The sequence below is a fragment of the Camelus bactrianus genome, chromosome 12, assembly GCF_048773025.1.
Source record: "Camelus bactrianus isolate YW-2024 breed Bactrian camel chromosome 12, ASM4877302v1, whole genome shotgun sequence".
Classification (NCBI taxonomy): domain Eukaryota; kingdom Metazoa; phylum Chordata; class Mammalia; order Artiodactyla; family Camelidae; genus Camelus; species Camelus bactrianus.
The window spans coordinates 12,359,608-12,383,032 of record NC_133550.1 but is presented as its reverse complement, the minus strand read 5'-3'; the positions used below and the strand labels follow the sequence as shown (position 1 = coordinate 12,383,032).

The 23,425-nt window shown below is 38.9% G+C and overlaps 3 protein-coding genes and 1 long non-coding RNA gene across 7 annotated transcripts in view; 3 read left to right on the top strand and 1 right to left on the bottom strand.

The window, feature by feature from the left end:
• Positions 1–23,425, bottom strand: part of LOC141579365 (uncharacterized) — a 441,343-nt gene that overhangs the window by 328,327 nt on the left and 89,591 nt on the right. The window lies entirely within an intron of this gene.
• Positions 8,704–9,641, top strand: LOC105068519 (olfactory receptor 6C2-like). The gene is given in 2 exon segments (XM_010954402.2): positions 8,704–8,878; positions 8,881–9,641. Coding segments are annotated over 2 exon segments (936 nt in total).
• Positions 14,392–15,346, top strand: LOC105068525 (olfactory receptor 6C4-like). Its single transcript, XM_010954407.3, has one exon. The coding sequence runs from the start codon at positions 14,417–14,419 to the stop codon at positions 15,344–15,346; it is 930 nt and encodes a 309-aa protein (XP_010952709.2). The 5' UTR covers positions 14,392–14,416.
• Positions 22,079–23,123, top strand: LOC105068520 (olfactory receptor 6C4). The gene has a single exon (XM_010954403.3). It carries the CDS (start codon positions 22,194–22,196, stop codon positions 23,121–23,123), a length of 930 nt encoding a protein of 309 aa, XP_010952705.2. The 5' UTR covers positions 22,079–22,193.

Here is a 23,425-nt window from a genome sequence, read left to right as displayed (position 1 = left end):
GGGGTGCATGGATCTTTTCAAATTAGAGTTTTCTCCAGATATATGCCCAGGAGTGGGATTGCTAGATCATATGGCAACTCCATTTTTAGTTTTTTAAGGAACCTCCATACTGTTTTCCATAGTGGCTGCACCAATTTACATTTCCACAGTGCAGGAGGATTCCCTTTTCTCCACATCCTCTCCAACATTTGTTATTTGTAGACATTTTTAATTCTGATCAGTGTGAGGTGGTATCTCAATGAAGTTTTAATTTTCATTTCTGTAATAGTGATGTTCAGCATTTTTCACATGCCTGTATGTCTTCTCTGGAGAAAAGTCTGTTTAGGTCTTCTGCCCATTTTTTGATTGGGTTGTTTGTTTTTTTATTGAGTTTTATGAGCTGCCTGTATATTTTGGATATTAACCCCTAATCAGTCACATCCTTTGCAAATATTTTCTCCCATTATGTAGGTTGTCTTTTTGTTTTGTTGATGGTTCCTTCGCTGTGCAAAAGCTTTCGAGTTTGATTAGGTTCCACTTGTTTATCTTTGTATTTCTTTTGTCTTGGGAGACTGATGTAAGAAAATGTTGCTCCGATTTATGTCAGAGAATGTTTTGTCTATGTTCTCTTCTAGGAGTTTTATGATGTCATGTCTTATATTTAAGTCATTAAACCATTTGAGGGTTTTTTTGTATATGGTGTAAGGGAGTGTTCTAATTTCATTGATTTATATGTGGCTGTCCAGCTTTCCCAACACCACTTATTTAAGAAACTGACTATTCCCCATTGTCTATTCTTGCCTCCTCTGTCGTAGATTAATAGATTGTAGGTGTGTGAGTTTATTTCTGAGCTCTCTGTTTTGCTGCATTGATCCATACGTCTGTTTTTGTGCCAGTACCATGTTGTTTCAATTACTGTAGCTCTGTAGTATTGTCTGAAATCTGGGAGGGTTATGCCTCCAGCTTTGTTCTTTTTCCTCAGGATTGTTTTGACAACTCTGGGTCTTTTATGGTTCCATATCAATTTTAGGATTATCTCTTCTAGTTTTGTGGAAAACGTTACTAGTAATTTGATAGGGATCACATTAAATCTGTGGATTGCCTTGAGTAGTATGGCCATTTTAACAATTTTAATTCTTCTAATCCAAGACCATGGGATATCTTTCCATTTCTTTGAATCATCTTTAACTTCCTTACTCAATGTTTTATAGTTCTCAGCATATAAGTCTTTCACCTCCTTGGTGAGGTTTATTCCTAAGTATTTCTTTTGATACAATTTTAAAAGGGATTTTTTTTTTCTTTCCCTTTCTGATATTTCATTGTCAGTGTAAAGAAATGCAACACATTTCTGTATGTTAATCTTGTATCCTGCTAACTTGCTGAATTCGTATATCAGTTCTAGTAGTTTTTATGTGGAGTCTTATAGGGTTTTCTATATATAGTATCATGTGATCTGCATATAATGAGAATTTTACCTTTTCTCTTCCAGTTTAGATCCCTTTTATTTCCTTTTCTTGTTTGATTGCTGTGACTAGGACTCTCCACACTATGTTCAATACAAGTGGTGAGAATGGGCCATTTGTCTCAGTGCTTCTGAAATGGCCTTTGTTTTTGTTTGTTTGTTTGTTTGTTTTATTTGTCCTGTCAAAATACTATATTTCACTTGAAGGTAAAGCTTCTCTCTTCTAATTTTTTTTAACATTTTTAATTGAGTAACAGTCATTTTACAATCTTGTGTCTAATTCCAGTGTACAGCACAATTTTTTGAAATGGTCTTTTTGAAACAGCTTTTATGTACTTTGTAACTGGCATTTCAAAGCCAAAATAAACTTACGAAGTATTTTAAAAAATAGCAATAATATAATAAAAATATACCCCAAATGCACAGATGATATAATTAAAACAGGATACAGTTAAAACTGTAATTATAACTGTACCTGATATGTTAAAAATGTAGAAGAATGTTTTAAGTAAAAACATTAAAATTATTTAAAACATTTAAATCAAACTTATAGAGATGGAAACTGCACCATCTGAGAAAAAAAATAGATTGAATAGTTTCAATATCAGATATTGCAAAGGAAACATTTTGTTAACTGGAAGAAACACCAGTAGAAGTTCTCTATGCAAAACATACAAAGAAATAGAAACCTGAAAAAATTTTAACAGAGCATCAGGAAACTGTGAGATAAATTCAAGATGCCTGATGTATTATGGAATTAAAGTCTCCTTTAAAAAGGAGAAAGGACAGAAAAAGTATTTGAAGAGATGAAAAGGTGATGCCAGCAACATGGCGGAATGAAATGCTACCTTTGTCTCTCCCCTTCAATCTACACCCAGTAAAACATCCATAATGCAACAAAGGGGCCTCTGCCCAACACACCAGGACGCCAAGAGATTTCCACACATATGCTCATCTAAAGGTGGGTGGCCTAAAACACAAAGAGGAGGTAGGACCAAGGAACAGCAGAGGCAGCGCCTGCAATCCTAGCCCTTCTACAGCAGCAGCTGAGCCCGCAGCCCCAGAGAACTCAGAAGCAGCAGGGGAGGCGGCACACACAACTCCAGCCTCCTGGCTGCAGCGGCACCGATGGCCACAGAAAACCGGGCAGCAGCGGCAGCGGGGCCAGAGAACTCGTCTCTGCGGTGCTGAGGGCCCACAACTCCAGCTCCCTGCCCCAGCACCTGCAGCAGTGGGGCCTATGAACCTTCCAACACCTGACATTGTGTAGGCGCCCTCAGGACCTCGGCTCCGGCGCGCACACTTCTCCCCCTGCAGTGGCAGAGCCCGCAGCTCAGGATCCTGGACCCAGCGAAGGAGCCCACCATCCTGGAGCACCATGCAGTGATGCCAGTGACACTCGCAGAAGCCAGGCGCCAACAACTCAGAGGCATAAGGAGCCACACCTCTGACAGAGGCAGCTGAGGGTGGAAACTGCCACCTCTCAGACATAACCAGAGGCAGTGCTGGTAAGAGAAACCAAAAACTTGTGCTATAGCACCTCCGCCTGGTAAACAAAAGAAAGGCATCGAATTTCTAACCTGTGCCTACTTCAAATACACCTGCGGAAGAACAATTCATCAAGCTCCATGAAGAAACACAATACCTTTGTACTACAAACAGAAAATGACAATTTCCCAGAAACCAATCTGAAAGTTGTAGAGTATTGTGATTTAATGGATAGCAAATTCAAAATTGTTGTCATGAAGAAACTCAACAATCTACAAGAAAACACAGAAATACAGTTCAGTCAGCTCAGGAATAAAATTAATGAACAGAAGGAATACTCTAACAAAGAGATTGAAACTATAAAGAAGAACCAGACAAATTCTGGAGCTGAAGAACTCAATAAGTGAGATGAAGAATGCATCAGAAAACACTGGAAATAGAGTAGACCACATGGAAGAGAGAATTAGTGAGCATGAAGATAGAAATCTAGAAATGATACAAGTAAAAGAGGAAATAGAAATAAGTTATTTTTAATGAGGAAATTATATGAGAGCTACCCAACTTGTTTAGGAAGGGCAACATCAGGGTGATGGGTAGCCCAGGAGGAGAGGAGAGGGAGAAAGGAAAAGAGAATAATTGAACAATAAACAATTGTAACTTGTATAACTGGTCATGATCATAATCTTAGTCATACAGCCTTACCAGCTGTAAGGGAGCCTGGGTAGTATTTTATCTGGACACTTTGCACCTGGTAGAAAATTGGGCTTCAATTTCCATGGATCAGGGAAGAAAAACACCAGACAGGAAATGACTAGTCTCTGCCACAGCCCATCAGGATGTTCTTCAAAAATGTACTCTAGATTATTCCCCAAATGGGTTACCAAAATGAGACCAGGGTAGAGCTCAACGATGAACTGTGTGTTCCATTTTAAAAGGCGATTTTCTATGCTTGCATATTAGCACAAACTTATGTGATCATTAAAAACTAGCACTGACATCATTTGAATAAATAAGAGTTTTTGAAAAATTAAGTCATTTCTTTCTTGTATCTCAGATTTGCTATTATATGCTCTCTAACATTTCCAACACAGAATTTTTCAATTAAAAGCTCTGCAGAAATAGATGATATGTCTTTGAATAAAAAAACCTTAAGCATAAAAATGTACCCTAAATGTAGAGAGATAGCGTCTTTCTCCCCAGCACAGCCCTCTGCCAGTGGACATTTTCAATCACTCTCTGCCAACAGTGGGATGACAGAGAGATGTGACATGATATGTGCAGTCCGTGTGAGGAAGCTCACTGGCAGAGCAGTGAGCGGACCGAGGAAAGGGACAGCAGAGACACCTGCTCCAGGAGCAGCAGGAGGAACACACCTCTGCTCCGTCATGTGACACCAGGATCACCATGAGCGGCGGCATGAGCGAGAATGTCCAGAAATAACAGCAGAGATAGTCCAAGGAAAAGCTTTATTCAACTTCACCAGACCCAAGCAAGAAACATCCTGGAACCATGCAATTTTTCATCCAGTACTTGGATGTAAAACCTCTACATTGCTTCAAATACCAAAAGAAGTTCCTTTGTCTATCTGAAAAATCATAAGTAAAAGCAAAGAGGGTGAAAATACAGGTCAGGTAGCAACGGAACATCAAGTTTGGAATTTAAATGTAGGTAAGCCTCTTAAATATGGAGACAGCTCTCTGGGGGTGTGGAGGAAGAAACAGGGTCTTTGTATTCAGATGAACTTTTGTTCGAACCTGCATCACCACAGCGGGGCATTCTGACCATTCATTTTGCTGCTCCTTAGTTTTCCCATCTATAACATGAAGATAGTTTTGTTTTTTTCACATTATCTGAGATTTATGTCAAAGATAAATGATATATATAATATATAAAAGGCCAAACCGACTGTCTAGGAGAAATATAAAAATTCCATAAAGAAATCAAAAGGGAATTCAGATGACATCAGACCACCCGCAGTGTCTCTGAGGACACTGCTCCCATCGCCACATGTGTTTTTACATTGTTGATTAAACTGCCGCCAATTCATTACTGGGTCACCAAGGACTATTCTGTTGTTCGCTCAGATGTTCCCTCTGCACTGGTAACTGACTAAACGTATATAAGAAATGCTGCTATTACAGAATTTGCAGGGAAGCCTGCCTCCCTGCCCAGAAAGATCAGCTAAGCCCCTCCGACTAAACTCCAGAGAAATACTCCTTACCTCTGTGCCATCTTTTCTGCCTTTGAACCAGCAGGAAAACTAGGGACTCTAGTGTCAGATGTCATTTTAGACTTTAGAGAACAGAGGAGACTGAGGCAGGGCTCACTGTATCGGGAGCTGTGAAAATCTAGGAGCTTCTGTCGATGGTCAGACTTCCCTGTGAGGGTGTGTGTGTGTGTGTGTGTGGTCAGCGTTAAAACATGGATTTCGGTTCATTACACTAATTAGGCAGAAAGGTCATCAACACTCATTTCTGACATGTTGTTATTCTGAAGGAACATGAAATTCAAATTTTCCTGCCAGGGTGACTTTAGCCTTTGAAAAGGACCAGTCATAACCATCAGTGAAGGAGGCTGTTGCTGCTTAAGAGGCAGAAGAATAAAAGGTGATGGAAAGGACACCTTACCCAATAATATGCATTAGTGTCACAGAAATCAGACACTATTAAGTGACCTCACAGGGAATCTCATCTTATTACTCATCTGTTATTTAAGTTCTTTTTGCCACTTTTTGGTGGAGAGCTGGGGGTTGGCGAGGAGGGCACAGATTCACTTCTTGAATCTCTGTTCCAAATGAAGACTGAATGAGGCTGTTTCAAATATAAGCAAGTTCAAAGTGTCTCAGATGTATTTTAGCTCACTAAACAGGGAGCTGACGAAGGAAGAAGCGGAGTCTCAGCCACTGTTCTAGCTCCCACCGTGTCCGTGAGAGCAGGTGGCTTTGCACAGGTTGTCGTCAGCCCCTGAGTGTTAATGTGAATGAAAACACTAATTATGGGAGGAAAGTGGTAAAATTTATCATTTATTTAAGGAAATTGTTACCAACTTTAATTGATCCAAACTAAAAATAAATATCTCTGAGTCTGCCAGGGAAGTTTTCCAATACAACATAGAATATTGGTACGACTGGGAGTAAACACCAAAACGAAGCAGTCTCACATACAAAGGACCTCTTATCACAGGCTTAACTGCAGTGTCTGAGGTAGTGTTTAACATAACAAGCTTCATGAATTAAAACACAATGTTCCTGAAGATTAACATATACTAAGCATTTTAAAACATCAAATTAATGATCATTCAAATGTTAATGCAACTGAGGTCATCAGTCTTTCCTACCTATGTAGAAGAATAAGAATTTTGATAGGAGAAGTTTTAGATCCTAGGAACTTTGAGGAGAAAGTGAGCTGGAGTTACTATGTCAATGGCCAGTGCCAGGATTTAAACTTTTCTACAACAGAAGGAAGGGAGGGAGGGAAAAAGGAAAACTAGGAGTGCAAAAATTAACCAGACCTATCATTTAGTTTTCCTATCAGTCTTCCCTGGCTACTCTACGGCAAGATACTGTCTCTCCAGTAAACCATTTTCCCATGAGCTAAGGGAGGGGTTTCTCTGTTTCAGAATCATGTCTGTGAACCCTAAATAACACACCTCGCTAACTCAGCTTATGGTGATTGATAACGCTGACAATTTTAGTAGGAGGAAAAGAACCTAGGGAAGCTGGGTGAGCATAGGAAGATATGAACAGCTACTGATGTAACTCAGAGTGAGTGCCAGGGAACAAGCATGGGGCAGTTATCACCCCAGACCCAGAGCTGCACTTTCATTTTTATCTTGTGACATACTCACATCGCGGAGTATGCACTGAAATGAAATACTGTCTCCCACTGGTAGCCTCACGTCTCCTGGAGGGAGCAACTTGTCAATGGTTGGATCTCCAGTCTCTGAAACTATGCCCTATAAATAATAGATGCCTATTTAGTATTTCTTTGAATGAATAAATGTAGATTATCTGCACAATAGGAAAGAAGAGGAACCCCACATATTTTTTTATTCTCTACTCAGAACACACACAGTAGGTCAACTGTTTAAACACACAATTAGTTTTTCCTCTCATGTAGAAGTGTATAGTGTTTCCCACAAACCCTTGAGTTATGCCTAAATTTGCTCATTTACTAATCAAGCCTCCCTAAAAAAACACAAATACACATTATAGGTCAATATGTCCAATTATTATTAACCGCTGATAACCCCAGGGAGAACGCAGTCACCAGTTCTTCTTTTACAGGATGGAAACCTGAGAAACCTGAGAGTAGCTGCTTGGAATATGAATCTCAGTGAGGGTAAGTTCTGACATTAAGGAGAGGGGAATTTTCTGAGCCTCTATTCAAAGGGGATAGATTCCTGAGAAAATGTAAATTAGAGTACAGGGAGGCTTGAAACTCGGGGGAGGGGGAAGATGCTGAAATGGACAGTGAAAAACGTCCATTAGAAAGGTAGGGGACTTTATAATTTGTTTACATAGATTGGCTCACGTGTGTCCCTTTGTGTCTGGATGTTGCTTGTGCAAGTTACATATATCTAAACTCGGAGAACATAAGCAGCAGGCGGGGGAAGGAGCTGGTTGGTAAATTAGTGGAGAGAGGTGATTTGAGGAGGGGAGCGGCAGACATCATTCATGAAGAGGTCACGAAGCTACACCCTGAGATGGATTCTGAAGGCTGTGTGCTGTGAAAAGCACAGGGTTGATTAGGCTGGCAGAGAAAGCAGATACCTCAGATCATTCCCTCTGGGCTTCATCCATGACCCAAAGCACTACAATAGGACTAAATCTGCTTTATATTCAGGTTCTAAAACAATTTCATTTTTATTGCTTCAGGTAACCCTCTGCCTATGCAGTTCCAAAACTAGCTTAGAAATAATTTCATTTGCCTGTATATAGGATGTCAAAGCAAAGATGCAACTTTTTATCTCCCTATGCAGAGACAATTTTAAGTACAAAGAGCAGAACTAACACTTTTAAGGCAATGTGCTGCTGTTAAAATTCAGCATAACAACATAAGATGATCTACATAAAATACTAATTGCATATGTGTCCAAACCCATAGTACATACAACACCAAGAGAGAACCACCATGCAAGCTAATGGACTGTGGGTGATTGTGATGTCAGAGTAGGTTCATCAGTTGTAACAAACATACCACTCTGGAGGGGGGGATGTTGATAACGAAGAAGGCTGTGCATGCATGGGACATCTCTTTGCCTTCCCCTCAATTCTGCTGTGAACATAAAATGGCTCTAAAAATATGTTTTAACTTAAGACACAAAAATTACTAATTAACAGAGACTTCTTGGTTTTGAAACCAAAGCATTTTGGTATTGGGGTGGAAAAGCAAAGAAACATGAGGATGGGAGGGAAACAACTTCAAAAATGGCATAATTTCCTCCAGGATAAGGAAAAATAAAGTCCGCATTACAAGGCAGTCCTGTTGAGAAAATGCATATCGGACATAAGACTTCTGTTTTTGTATTTGACATCTTTGTAAATGTGCTTTCTAGTCAGAGAATTACAGGTGTAAGATTCATAATAGTGATTGCCTATAAATGTCTCTTACTAAGATGTCAAAGGCACTGCTGTGTTAACAAACTGAGTTTAATAAAAGAAGAGAGTGCACGAGAGTTGATTTGCTAGGATATTTCATTCAGGTTCCAAAACTAGGTTCTTATGACACTTCTTTCTTCAGGTGGAATCACCCCTGACTTGGCAAGAGGCAGTGATGAGAAATCATACAGCAATAACAACATTCATCCTGCTGGGATTGACAGATGACCCAAAACTACAAGTTCTGCTTTTTCTATTTTTGTTCCTCACCTACATGTTGAGTGTGGCTGGGAACCTCATCATTATCACCCTGACACTTTTGGATTCCCATCTTCAAACTCCCATGTATTTTCCCTCCGAAATTTCTCTTTCTTAGAAGTCTCATTCACCACGGTCTGTATTCCCAGATTCCTGTATACTCTGACAACTGGAGATAATACTGTTACCTATAATGCTTGTGCCACCCAATTCTTTTTTGTTGTCCTCTTTGGAGCAACCGAATTTTTTCTCCTGGCCGCCATGTCCTATGACCGCTACGTGGCCATCTGTGAGCCCCTGCACTACACGACCATCATGAACAACAGGGTCTGCACGGCACTCGTTCTCTGCTGTTGGTTTGCGGGCCTGTTGATCATCCTCCCGCCTCTGGGCGTGGGCTTCCAGCTGGAATTCTGCGACTTGAATGTGATTGATCATTTTGGCTGTGATGCATCTCCCATTTTACAGATAACCTGCTCAGACACTGTGCTGATAGAGAGAATCGTCTTGAGTTTGGCGGTGCTGACACTCATTATGACCTTAGTGTGTGTGGTCCTCTCCTACACGTACATCATCAGGACCATTCTAAGATTCCCTTCTGCCCAACAAAGAAGAAAGGCCTTTTCCACCTGCTCCTCCCACATGACTGTGGTTTCCATCACCTACGGCAGCTGCATCTTCATCTACATCAAACCTTCCGCAAAGGAAGGAGTGGCCATCAACAAAGTGGTGTCTGTGCTCACCACTTCAGTTGCCCCTTTGCTGAATCCATTCATTTATACCCTTCGAAACAAACAAGTGAAAAAAGCCTTCAAAGACACAGTAAAACGGATTGTGTTTCTCACAAAGAAGTAAGAGACTATTACTGTTTTTTGAGACTGACTTAAATTTAAACCTGAATAACCCAGGAGCAACATTCACGAATTTGCTAAACAAATAGTTTCTTCCTATTCTGTAGATTAATCAAGTGAATCCTCTCCCAGGAATGTTCTTTTATAACCCAAATGCCAAAATCAAGCTCCTTCTTTCCAAGTTTATTTTATTCAAAATGTTTTTTTCCATTAATGCATGTTCCAGAGACTAGATTCCCAAAATACTCAATGTCATAAAAGGGAAATATAGATACATGAAGCTGTATGTCTGGCCATCTGGCCTTCTCGTGATGTGAACTATAAATGCCCAGAGAGCATTTCTCACTCGTTTGGAAGACCCCAGTTGAACAAGAGTAATTAAAAACTCTTTACCAAAGCTTAAAACATGATCTTAAAGAAAAGTTTGCACTCCAGAGCTCTCTTTGTCATTTTAAAATGTCCATTTTTTAGGAATGACTAAAAGGTGTTAATGGGGAAATTTCAAAATCAGTGAAGATAATTATATTCTTTCTTTTAAACCAATTTATCTACAAAAATCTTTCTACTGGCCTGTCTGGAAATGATGTGGATGTACCGCATCTTGAAATATCTGATTACAAAGAGAAAGAACAAGACGTCTGAGTGCTAGAGTCATCTACTGACATGGCCCCTGACGGTGCTTAGACACAGACCCCAGGAGAACAAGCCCTGACTTTAGGAGTAGGGCGAGTAAATCTTACCAGAAACATAAACATGAAAGGCAAAAAAAAAATTTTAAGAAGACCATATAGGAGAACAGTTTCACAGCCTTGGGTTAGGGAAGAATTTCTTAAATTAGATACAACAAACAATTGATAAATTCGACTGCATTAAGATTAAGAATCTGTTCCCCCCAAAAACACCATTAATAGAGTCAATAGTAGAAGATATTTGCAACTCATATAACCCAAAAAGTAATTAAGTTCAGAATATATAAGGAATTCCAATAAATCAATAGGAAAAAGACAGATAACCCAATGAAAAAGAAATGGGCAAGAGATCAAAATAGGAACTTCAAAAAAGAGAAATATAAATGGCTAATATAGGTATAGAAAATTCTTCACCTATACTAGTAACTACAGAAAAGCAAATTAAGATCACATGAGTTCCCTAATTCAAAAAGATACATGTACCCCAATGTTCATAGGAGCACTGTTTATAATAGCCAACCTAAAAGTCCATCAACTGATGAATGGATTGAAAAAGATGTGGTATGTGTGTGTGTATATATATATATACACACAATGAAATACTACTCAGCCATTAAAAGAATGAGATAATGCCATTTGCAGTAACATGGATGGACTTAGAGATTACACAAAGTGAAGTAAAACAAAGATGATGATATCACTTGTATGTGGAATCTAAAAAATGATACAAATGAACTTATTTGCAAAAGAGAAACAGACTCACAGACATAGACATACCAGAGGTGGTGATACTGGAAGTAACTTAACCACTTTGAAATCAGTTTGGCATCACGAGTGAAGCTGAGGTTATACATAGCAATAACTCAGCAATTCCATTCTTGGATATATTTCACAGAGAAAATTTCAGACATGTTTCAGTATAGCTGTACATTTCATAATTTCCCCAAAATGAAAAATAAATTCCTGTCAACTGAATAAATGAATAAATTGTCACACAGTGGAACACTACAATGAAAATGAATGACTCACAGAAACAACACAAATGAATACTAAGCATAAAATTGAACAAAAGAAGCAAGACAGGAAAGAATACATACAATGCAATTCCAATTTTATAAAGTTTGAAAACAGGTAGCACTAAATTAAATTGTTTAAGGATCTATACTTAAGTGATAAAATTGTAAGTGTAAGCAATTTAATTTGTTGAAGTTTTCTCATATGCAAATGCAGATAAAAATAAGAACAGGCTCCAAAAATTTGTGATGATTAAATAAATTAATGCATGTAACAGACTCAGTCTCTGCTTTAAAAAAATGGAAATCACTTAATAAGCAAAGTTACTCATATGGTTCTCCTTGGTCTTACTGTTAATGTTCCTGGTGTTAATACTGCTATTGATTTTTTATCTTTTGAAACTTCTGTGAACACAAACCTCTATCCAAAACAAAGTTTTTAGCCACATACGTTTTCTCTTTTTTTGAGTCTGATCTTCATACTTCATTCTTATAATATCAGGTGATGAACAAGAAGAAAAGAATGGACAGAAAATAAGATAATATTGATTTATATTTTGGAGTGGGTGGTGAATGAATGACTTAATCATCATCTGAGAGATGGCTTGATTTCTGATGAATTTGCAAGTACTATAGGGGCCACCCATCCTCCTACAAATGAAAGGACCCCTAATTATGTTGACTTTACAAGAATAATTTATGAAATATTTCCAGAATGTGGGGCTCTTCAGTGACCCTCAAATTGCGTCACCAGTGCCGTAGCATATTTCAATGATAACTAAGTGATAAATTTTCTAACCATCCTTAGCGGTCTCACCCCATTGCTCTCAGCCTCTCTCTCAGACTCTTAGGCCATAGCTGAGTCTCTCATTGCACTTTTTTTGGGTCTTTTTTGCCAGCTTTATTGAAATATAGTTGACATATAACACTGTGTAACTTTAAGATGTACAAGGTGATGATTTGATACTCTCATTGCACTTTTAACACAGTCTCCCTGGCCCTTCTCCTCTCAGACATATGTCCACAACTTGCTCACAGAGTTGTCAGCAATTGGTGTTCATTAGCACCTTCTGAACTTGGGTCCACAGGGCACCTTTAGCTTCTTTAGGAAATTGATCCCCATGTGCCTGCTCTAAATAAGGAGCAGATAAAGTCTGGGTCACTCTTGCTAACACGGAATCTGCAAAGTCCATATCTTAGCTTCTAAGGACAGCAACATAATTTACCATAAATCAGAAAACTTAGGAGATTTTCAGCTGATAAGTTGTCTTTTTTAATTCTATCACAGTTTTTTTTTTAATTGGGGGGGGGTTGTTTTTTTGCTGCTCCTAAATTGAACTGTATCTCTCAAGAACTGAGGTATCATTCTAGTTTGAATTATTTGGACTAATAGAAAAACAACTCACTTATTTAGTTAAGACTTATAAAGTTGGGTACTTCCATGAGAGAGCATGGCAGGATAGGATCAGACAGTATAAAAATATGCTAATTTTTTACCATTTGTAGACTCATGTGTGAATCTCGTCTTTGAGTCATCTTTTCGAATCAACAAAGTAAACAGACCACTGCAAATTGTGAAGAGTATGAGCACCTTATGTTTCCAGTTCCCAGAATCAGCAATATTATCATTTTGTGGACATAGACCATGAAATTATACTACTGTGAAGTTCTGGAAGAAAACACAAAGCTACTATTAAAAATCACAGGTGAGTACATCAGGGAAGTGAGATCCAGATCTGAGAAAACCAGTTCAAGGTTCAACCTCACCTGGTCCCTCCGTACTCACTTATGGCTGTCATGGGAAAATTATCACTGATGTCTGAAAGTATATGATTTTTCTAACTAACTATGCATGTGGATTAGATTATCCCTTAAAATGTCCTTTGCCACAGGAATCTTCAAAATCCGATAGGGCTGAAGATGGCAAATCAAAGTTTCCTTCCTTGTGCACCATTAATTTATCTACAAAGGACAACTATAATAACAATATTAGTGCCAACTTCCTGCTCTCTGTGTTCTAAGAGCAGTGGACACACATGTCTGAGATTATAACCAACTTCTACTCCCAAATACTATTCAGGCATCTTCAAAACTTTCAGCAAAATCCATTCTGAGAGATGTGTCCTGTGGCTGCCACAGTCTCTCTCTGCCTGGAAGTGTGCCAAATCAGTGCCCAGAAGACTCCAAATACAGCAGCAAAGCATAAAGTTTAATGCTTATCAATATGATTTAGTGATGACCGAGACCTGGACAGAGGAAAAGACTGACAGGATAAAACGACAGAGTCATGAAACAATGGTCTCAGAATCTTAAAGGCCAGATAGACATTCACCTCAAAAAATTCAAAGAGGTAGCAAAAAGTCAGTGTTGGATCTGGGACCTGCAGCATCTCCTGCACTGGGAGAATTTCCACAGGTTACTTACAGAGGGAACCAGGAACCAGCATGTGAAGGAGATGAGGGTCAGTGACAGACACATGATGAGGTATCAGGTAGTACGTGAAGGGGAACACAGAAAGAAAAGAGGAACAAGGAGAAACATTTATACAAGAACATAGAAGTGAGAGAGGTAAGTCAGCTACAATGATTTAAGTGTAGGAAATTTATGAACATTTCATAGGAAAGGACAGGTCCAGACAGTCATTCTTGTGTGACATATCTTTACTAAGAACCTAGGAATAGGAGAAATGACAAGAACTTCATGAATAGAATCAGTATTTTACATTTTGGTGCTTTTATCCCACTGTATGACTCTTCTATGCACATCCTTTGTGTGTGTGTTTTAGATATGTTTTATTCTTTGTGTTTAAATCAATTTGTATTAATGTTTTAATGTGAAAATATTAACCCTGCCAAAAAAAAAAGCTTTATGAGTCAAGCCACTTGCACAGGAGACTTGCGGCTTCCCTTTAGCCAAGCCCAGTCCAATGGGATGCCAGTTCGGGTCAGTTTGAATGAAGAGTTGATAACATGACCTGCTTGTGTTGGTTGCCATTAACTTCATTTTTCCTACCCTAAGAAACTTCAGTTTTCATCACTGATCCTGCCTTTTTTCCTTAGATCTACTGAGGGCCAACAATGAAAAACCGAACCACATTTACTGAGTTTATCTTGCAGGGCTTCACAAATCAACCAGAACTCCAGGTGGTGATATTCATCTTTCTGTTCCTCGCCTACATGCTGAGTGTCCTGGGAAATCTGACTATCATCATACTCAGCCTGGTAGACCCCCACCTCAAGACGCCCATGTATTTCTTCCTCCGCAATTTCTCCTTCTTAGAAGTTTCCTTCACGTCCATTTTTATTCCCAGATTTCTAACCAGCTTGACAACGGGAAATAAAGTCATCAGCTTTGCTGGCTGCTTGACTCAATATTTTTTTGCTATACTTCTCGGGGCCACAGAGTTTTACCTCCTGGCTGCCATGTCCTATGACCGCTATGTGGCCATCTGCAAGCCCCTGCAATACCTGACCATCATGAGCAGCCGAGTCTGCGTCCAGCTCGTGTTCTGCTCCTGGCTGGGGGGGGCCCTGGCTATCCTGCCGCCAATCATGTTGATGAGCCAGGTGGACTTCTGTGCCTCCAATGTTCTGAATCAATATTACTGTGACTATAGACCCCTCCTAGAGGTTGCCTGCTCAGACACAAGCCTTTTAGAATTAATAGTCATCTTTTTAGCCATCTTGACTCTGGTGGTTACTCTGATGCTGGTGACACTTTCTTATACATATATTATCAGGACTATTCTGAGGATCCCTTCTGGCCAGCAAAGGAGAAAGGCATTTGCCACTTGTTCCTCCCACATGATTGTCATCTCCCTCTCTTATGGCAGCTGCATCTTTTTATACATTAATCCATCACCAAAAAAACGAGGAAACTTCGACAAGGAAATTTCTCTGCTCATGACTTCAGTTAGCCCCTTGTTGAATCCCTTTATTTATACCCTAAGGAATCAGCAGGTGAAGCAAGCTTTTAAGAGCACAGTGAAAAAAATTGTGAAGTTTTAATCATCAGAATTTATTATTTTAATCAATAAAATCAAACTAACAAATATTTGAGTTACTACATAAGTATTAAGTGTCTACTATGTTTCAAGTGATAATCCTGGACATTGAGAATAGAAATACAAGAAATACGGTTCCCAGTTTCTAAGAACCTCCAGTCTAGTATCACAGAGTGATATAAAAACAAATAAATTATAATCAAACTTATTAAGTTACTACAAAGGGATAAATGAGATGCCGTAAAAAAGACTTGAGACAAATTACTTCACTCTTGATTTCATGGCATTTCACTTTTGAGGTGAAATTTGAAAGGCAAAAGGAGTTTATAATGGGAACAGTAGGAGGATGTTAATTTAGAGTGGATGGTGGAAGCCCAAGAATGAAGATATTTATTGCACATTTAGGAGACAGCTAGGCATTACTGAGCCAAGAGAAAGCAAAAGAAAGAAAGTGATACTATCAAATTTGTCTTATGAGGAATATAGTAATGCAGAGAACAGGTCTACTCCTACATACAAGTGACAAGCAATTAATCAAGAATAGCATTCAAGCAAATGGCGGTAAAGGTCTTATGGTCCATGAGAATAGAGAGAAAGGACACAGTTCCCAGCTTAATTCAAGTAACTTAGTGTATAGGTGATGGAGATAAGAAAGTTTTCCAACCTGGAAGGCTGCACGGTTGATAAAGCCGTAAATCAAAATGAAGGATTCAGGAGGAAAATATTTGTATGTGTAATCATCACAAGTTATATCTAATCAACTTTGTTTCAAAACATAGATGAAAAATAAACATATGAGAAGGACTTCTCTATCAGTGTACCAATGGACTCAGCTTTAGAAGAACATGTGAAATATGAGTCAGATTAGTTTAAAAGTCAATTTGGGCAAGCAACGCAAGGAACAAAGTGAGGTTTAGACAGGAAGGTTTGGCTTTTGTCTCAAAATAATTTAAGAGCACAGACTTAGGAAATCTCCTTAGAAGTAGCTTCTAATCAAGGATATTCTGAAATAAAGTCTGCCAATAGTAGCCATCAGAGAGATGAAGGACGAGGAGGAAGAAGGGGAGGGGAGGGGGAGCAGCGAAGCCAGGGAGGGTGGGAGGGCGGAAATAAAGAGCTACTACAGAAAAAGAAGTAAAAACTCCCCTGGAAGTCAGGGACTACAGGCCTAAGAATTGTCAGAGCTGGAAGGGAAGCCAGCAGAATCGGCAGTATCGTGTCTATAAAGCTTCAGTATTCTTCCAAAGTTTTATAAAGTGAAGTTTAAAAATCATTTCAATCTAGTAGTGCCAGAACAAAGGTCATATGGAGAAGGAAAGACCGTCGTACCTAATTTAGCAAGAAATGGAAGTTTTAACCATGCAAAGCGCACACCGAAGGAAATAATGAGAAAAGCAAAATCTTGAAGCTGTAGGTAAAATTATGAAATTTCCACCTTTGGCCTAGTAAGCAGTGTTTAACATGACACTTTCCACAATGGCAATCCACCATCTGTGCTGTTTGATATTTTCCTCAGCATTAGTGTCTTACGGTTGTTTACAGAGTTTCCCCAATCGTGTTTTAAACTCACAGATGGAGCCTTTAACATTTTAAAGAGATCCTTTCCTTAGACCCTTCTTAGACCTGAAAGACAATTATATCCTAGATGTGTATAATCAATTATATATAATATATTTTTTCAAAGTAATAAATGCACATGCTTAAGGGCTCAAATAGTACCAACACCTCTCTATGCTCAGAACATACCTTAGGTCTTCCACTTTTAATTACTTTAGCTGTTTCTTCTGCTGGTCTTGTTTATGCTTTAAATAATGAGTTCAGGGAACTATTTATTGATTTGAGGTATATTTCCTGTGATAAAAGATGAGGTGTCAGCCCTCTTATAAAAATCTCATCTCCAACTTCCCCATATTCTTAATATTGCTAACATTAGATACTTTTTAAACACTTCAATGTACTTATGTAAATAATGTTCTCTGTTCACTATAAACACAAGTTGTGCCAAACAATTACATTCTTCTCTTGAACAGCTTTTTGAGTCTCTGGCAGTATCTAATTACCTTTTTATTTGGCAATATTTGCTATATCTTGCTTTAAAGTGTTTAAGTCTATTAAATATTCTATTGAGTCCTCTTTCATCCTAAAGGCCACACGCCTAAGGCTTCCATCCTCCTACTCCATCTACACACATGGCCTTCAATACATGTTCAGCAGCTATCCGATAGTCATGGTTGGTTAATGGATTAAAATGCAAAATGAGACGTAATTTTTAATGGTATAATGGGATATAACCCCTCAACAAGAATTACCACAATGGGAGAACATTATAAAAAAGATAATAAACCAAAAACTAAGACTCAAAATCAATTTGTGTATCAGAAAATTAAACAATAAGATGTCCCAACATGTAGAAATAAGATCCACAGATAAAGATCATCTCTTCTCAGATAAAGATTATTTTAGATGCTACAAATACAGTAAGCATTATTGTCCAGATAAATGCTTTAAGAGGAAGTGAGTGGTACCCAACAACAATTGATCCAGTTAACCCAGGATATAGCATCAATGGGGAGAGGTGGTAACGGGAAATTCTGGAAATCTTTAATAATGGTTCCCATAAACTCATGAAAATTGGATTGTGGCCAACAAGTGAATGCCTGGTCCCCTCAAAGTAAGCAGACTCCTACAGTGTACACATAAAAACTGTACATATAAAGCCTAGAATGTTCTATTGATTGCTACAAGGGTCCTCCAGTCATTTTGACCCACAGAACATATTCATTTTATGTAACTGAATAATTTTTATAGGAAAAGCCTGAAAGATGGAAATGAAAACAAACAGACTAGTGTTCATATGGTTAGTCCCATATCTGCATCTTCTTCATTGGTTAATCCTGTGTTTTGAATTTGTTGGGTTAAGCATTTTCATTTTAATAATGAGGCCCCTGTGGCCATGCCAAGTTTGTGTGGTGCTGCCTCCAGGACCCAAGGCTTAATGGGCAACTGGGTGCAGAATCACAGGCTCAGGACTTGTGAAAGCATTTATTCCAAGATGGGCCCACCATACAGCCAACATTGCCATCTTAATGATATGTAGGAGGGTGCAGCCAAGGAAGACAGTTTTTTGCACTAGAAGCCCTTGAACAATCCACAGCCACCACGGCTGATCCAGGGACTTCAGAAAGAATGAGAAAAGGCTATTGAAGCCTCGACAGTGAAGGAGTCTCTGTGGGGGAGGAAGGAGGACACTAACAGAAGTGCCTGTTTTGTTGCAATTTAGAGCCCTCTGTTGTTGGGTAGCCCATTCAAAGTAAGCAAATTTAGGTGCAGCCATTCTGCAAAACAGTATGGAGTTTCCTCAAAAAATTAAAAATAGAAGTATCATGTGACCCAGCAATTACTCCTCTAAGTATTTAATCTGAAGAAAATGAGAACACTAACTCGAAAAGACATCTGCGCCCCCATGTTCCTGCAGCATCATTTACAATAACCAAGATACAGAAACAACCTAAGTATCCATTGACTCATGAATAATAAAGAAAATGTGATACATATACTATTCAGCCATAAAAAACAAGGCAATCTTGCCATTTGCAACAACATGGATGGACCTTAAGGGCATTATGCTAAGTGAAATAAATCAGGCAGAGAAAGGCAAATACTTATATGCAGAATCCCCCCCCACAAAAAAAAATCCAAACTCATAGATACAGAGAACACACTAGTGTTTGCCAAAGGTGGGGGGGGGGGGGAGGTGGGAGACATGAGTGAAGAGAGTCAAAATGTACAAAATTCCAGTTATAAAATAAGTCCTGGGGATGTAATGTACAGCATGGTGACTATAGGTAATAGTACTGTCCTGCGTATTTGAAAGTTGCTAAAAGAGTGGATCTTACCACAAAAGAAAAAAATTTTAATGATGTATGGTGACAGATGTTAACTAGACTTACTGAGGTGATCATTTTGTAATATATATAAATATCAAGTTATTATGTTGTATTACTGTAATATTGTAGTCAACTATACTTCCATAAAAAAATAAATAATAAATAAATAAATGGAAAAAGGAAAAACAAAACAAAGGGAGTTAATTTTTGAGCAACAGCATAACTGACTAAAGTAAAATTTGTAAGTGGGGAACATATTGCCTCTGAAACCCAAATAAGCACAGTAAATGAGTAAGTGCTGGTGAAAAGGAAGAATTGGTTCCTTACATCAAGTATGAATTATCTCTGACAAGTAATGTTCAGAAATTTTACTGAAGTAACACGGCCTTGAATTTTACATGATGCAGTGGCCCAACCCTGACTGGAAAGTTCTATGACAAGTGTTTGTATATCCCATTTGACTGTATCATTTGAATTTCTTTGCAGAAGGATGTTATCAATGTAATGTTACAGCTCTGTTCCTGGAACAAGTTTGACGTGGTTAAGATTTTGCCTGCAAAGTTATGTGCATTGTCAGGGCTGTTGACATATCCCATGGGGAGGTGAATGAAAATGTACTGTTCCTTCAAAAGTGAAGGCAAATTGCTTCTGAGAAGCTGTACAACTACATACACAACAGAACATATTAGCCAAATCTATAACAGCAAAATATTTTCCAGTTGCTGATTGGATTAATTTCAATAATGTTAGGTACGCAGGTCTTAATGGATGATAACATGGCATTAAGTGGTAATCCACTGTGAAGTGACATTCATTTATATCAAGTTTGAGCACTGCCCAAACTGGGTTATTAAAGGGAGAAATAATAGGAACAATGTCTTGGGCAGGCATACCAGTCCCCAGGGTTCTCACTCCACTGTTCCCAACATCACAAACCTCACGGCTGGGACAGATTCTCTCATGGAGCCCTTCATGGTCTCTCAGGAACTTCTCTCCTCAGCCATATGTTGACAACTTGTTCTCAAAGTTGTCAACAACTGAGGTTTATTTGCACCTTTTGAACTTGGGTCCATAGGGCATCTTTAGCTTCTTTAGGAAATTGATCCCCCTGTGCCTGCTCTAAAAAGAGCAAATAAAACCTGTAGCATCACTCTGGCTACAGTAGGAACTGCAAAGAAGCCCATATCCTGCCTTCAAAGGGCTCTGCAATAATCTCTCTTAGAACAGAATTATTAAGGAATTTTGGTCTATTAAAGACCTTTCTTTGAATCCTATCATTGCCAGGGAAGGGGGCTTATTTGCTTATTTATTTGTTTTTTTTTTAATACATATGCAGGGGTCTGTTTCTCAGGAACTATGGTTTGATTCCAGTTTGGAGTCACAAAACGGAAGGTAATTCACTTCCTTCCTAGTTAAGTCCCACAACCTTGGGTCCTCCCATTAAGAGAAGAACAGAATGTGGATGGAGGCCAATAGAAAACATGCTAAATTCTATACCACTCGGAGACTCATGTGGCACATCTCATCTTCGACACACCTCTTAGGAACAACAAGGTAAACAACCCACTGCAGTCATTCAGACTGTTGAGGCTGTGAGCACGGTAGATTCTTAAAGTCAGTGATGTTACTATTCTATATACGTGGATCGTGAAATCCATCAACTGTGAAAATCTGGATGAAAATGCAGAACTTGCCGAAGATGACATGTTAGTACAGACAAGGAAGGCATGGCTGTAGGGGATAGCAGTCAATGTTTAATATCAACTAGTGCCTCCAAAAGCTGTATGGAATAATGGGGAGACTGACAAGAATGACTGTGAGGATATGATTTTCTTTACCAATATGCATGTGAGTTTGAGGGGCTTTTTATTGTCTTTGTTTCTTAATCAGAAAAGTCTAAAGATGCACATAGGATCCCACCACCAGAGTTTCCTCCCTTAGGGATTACCAATGTGTCTACAAAGGACTCTTATTGTCAGAAACATTAATTTCCCTCTTCCTGGTTTCTGTATGCCAAGAAAATTTGACGCATGATAAATGATCACCCGTAGTTTGCCACTGAGGGACTCTTTGAGACTTTAAGCAAAATCTACTCTGAGACGCCGTCTGTAGATCTCTTGAGATCTCTATTCTCAGAGATATATCCCAAGTCAGTGTGTAGGAGACTTTGAAAATGGCAGAGAAACATATGTAAGTCCTAACTGATATGATTTACTAATGCCTGAGACTTGTCCGTGTAGTCACAAAGCTTCCAAAATAAAATGAGAGTATTGAACCAAAGATCATAAAGTCCTAAAGCCCTATTACAAATTCATCCTACAAAAGAAGTAGGGGTGTAGGAAAAATCAATTATGAATCAAGATCTTCAGCATTACCTTCCTGGGGAAATTACTATTGGCTGCTGAAATAAGGGAGTCAGAGATTTCTACAGTAACAGAGATGAGGCTCCATGGCAGACGTCCACTGAAGCCTCAGATAGTGCAGGGGGAGGGGAAAGTGCAGAGAAGTGGGGAGCACAGTGAGGGGAGAGGGAAGCACAGAAAACAGAATCAGACAGAGATGTTTCTATCAAGTGCCCAGGAATATGAGAGATTCACAGTCAGAGAAAAGTGACTTACATGTGAAGATTTCATAAACATTTAAGGAAGTAAAGATAAGATGGGTTCAAAAATTTCCTCTTCTGAAAAAAATTGAGTAATTATTCTGTAGTAAATTCTGTTAAGTGTCCAGGAATGGATCAGCTTGAAGAGTTACAAAGACTTAAGGAATAAGGTCACTTACATGGGAGGTGTGGGGCTTCATGGAGCCAAGTTCGGTCCAATGGGACAGTGGTTTGGGCCAAATGGACGGAGAGTTATATTTGACCTAATTCTTTGATTACAATCAGCTTTATTTCTCCAATCCCGAGAAACTTTAGTTTTCACCATGCTCACCTTTTCCCTTTAGATCTACTAGAGGTCAACGATGAAAAACCGAACCACATTTACTGAGTTTATTCTGTTGGGCCTCACAAATCAACCAGAACTCCAGGTGGTGATTTTCATCTTTCTGTTCCTCATCTACATGCTGAGTGTCCTGGGAAATCTGACTATCATCATACTCACTCTGGTGGACCCCCACCTCAAGACGCCCATGTATTTCTTCCTCCGGAATTTCTCCTTCTTAGAAATTTCCTTCACGTCCATTTTTATTCCCAGATTCCTAACTAGCTTGACAACGGGAAATAAAGTCATCAGCTTTGCTGGCTGCTTGATTCAATATTTTTTTGCTATATTTCTTGGGGCCACAGAGTTTTACCTCCTGGCTGCCATGTCCTATGACCGCTATGTGGCCATCTGCAAGCCCCTGCACTACACGACCATCATGAGCAGCCGAGTCTGCATCCAGCTCGTGTTCTGCTCCTGGCTGGGGGGGTTCCTAGCTATCTTTCCCCCAGTCATCTTGATGAGCCAGGTGGACTTCTGTGCTTCCAATGTTCTGAATCACTACTACTGTGACTATGGGCCCCTCCTGGAGCTTGCCTGCTCAGACACAAGCCTCTTAGAACTGATGGTCATCTTCTTGGCGGTTGTGACTCTGGTGGTTACTCTGGTGCTGGTGACACTTTCTTATACATATATTATCAGGACCATTCTGAGGATCCCTTCTACCCAGCAAAGGACGAAGGCTTTTTCCACATGTTCTTCCCACATGATTGTCATCTCCCTCTCTTACGGCAGCTGCATGTTTATGTACATTAATCCTTCTGCAAAAGAAGAAGGTGTTTTCAACAAAGGAATAGCTGTGCTCATTACTTCAATTACTCCCTTGTTAAACCCTTTCATTTACACTCTAAGAAATCAGCAAGTGAAGCAAGCATTCAAGGACAACATCAAAAAGATCATGAAGTTTTAAATATATATATTTATATATTTATATCTCAAGGAAATACATTTCACTTAATAAATATGTATTGAATGTCTACTGTATTTTTGCAAGTGCTGAACCAGCACTTGAGGACAAAAGTATAAAGGGCGTACGCCCTAATTTCAAGGAATCTATGCTCTAATGTGATAGAAATGTGTACAAACTGTAAATTGATGTCATAAGTTTACAAAAAATAAAATAATATGGTAAGTGTTATTAGAGAAAGATGACTGAGAATCCCTGAAAACAACAATTGGAAAGAATTAACTGTTTTCTGGAAATTACTTGAA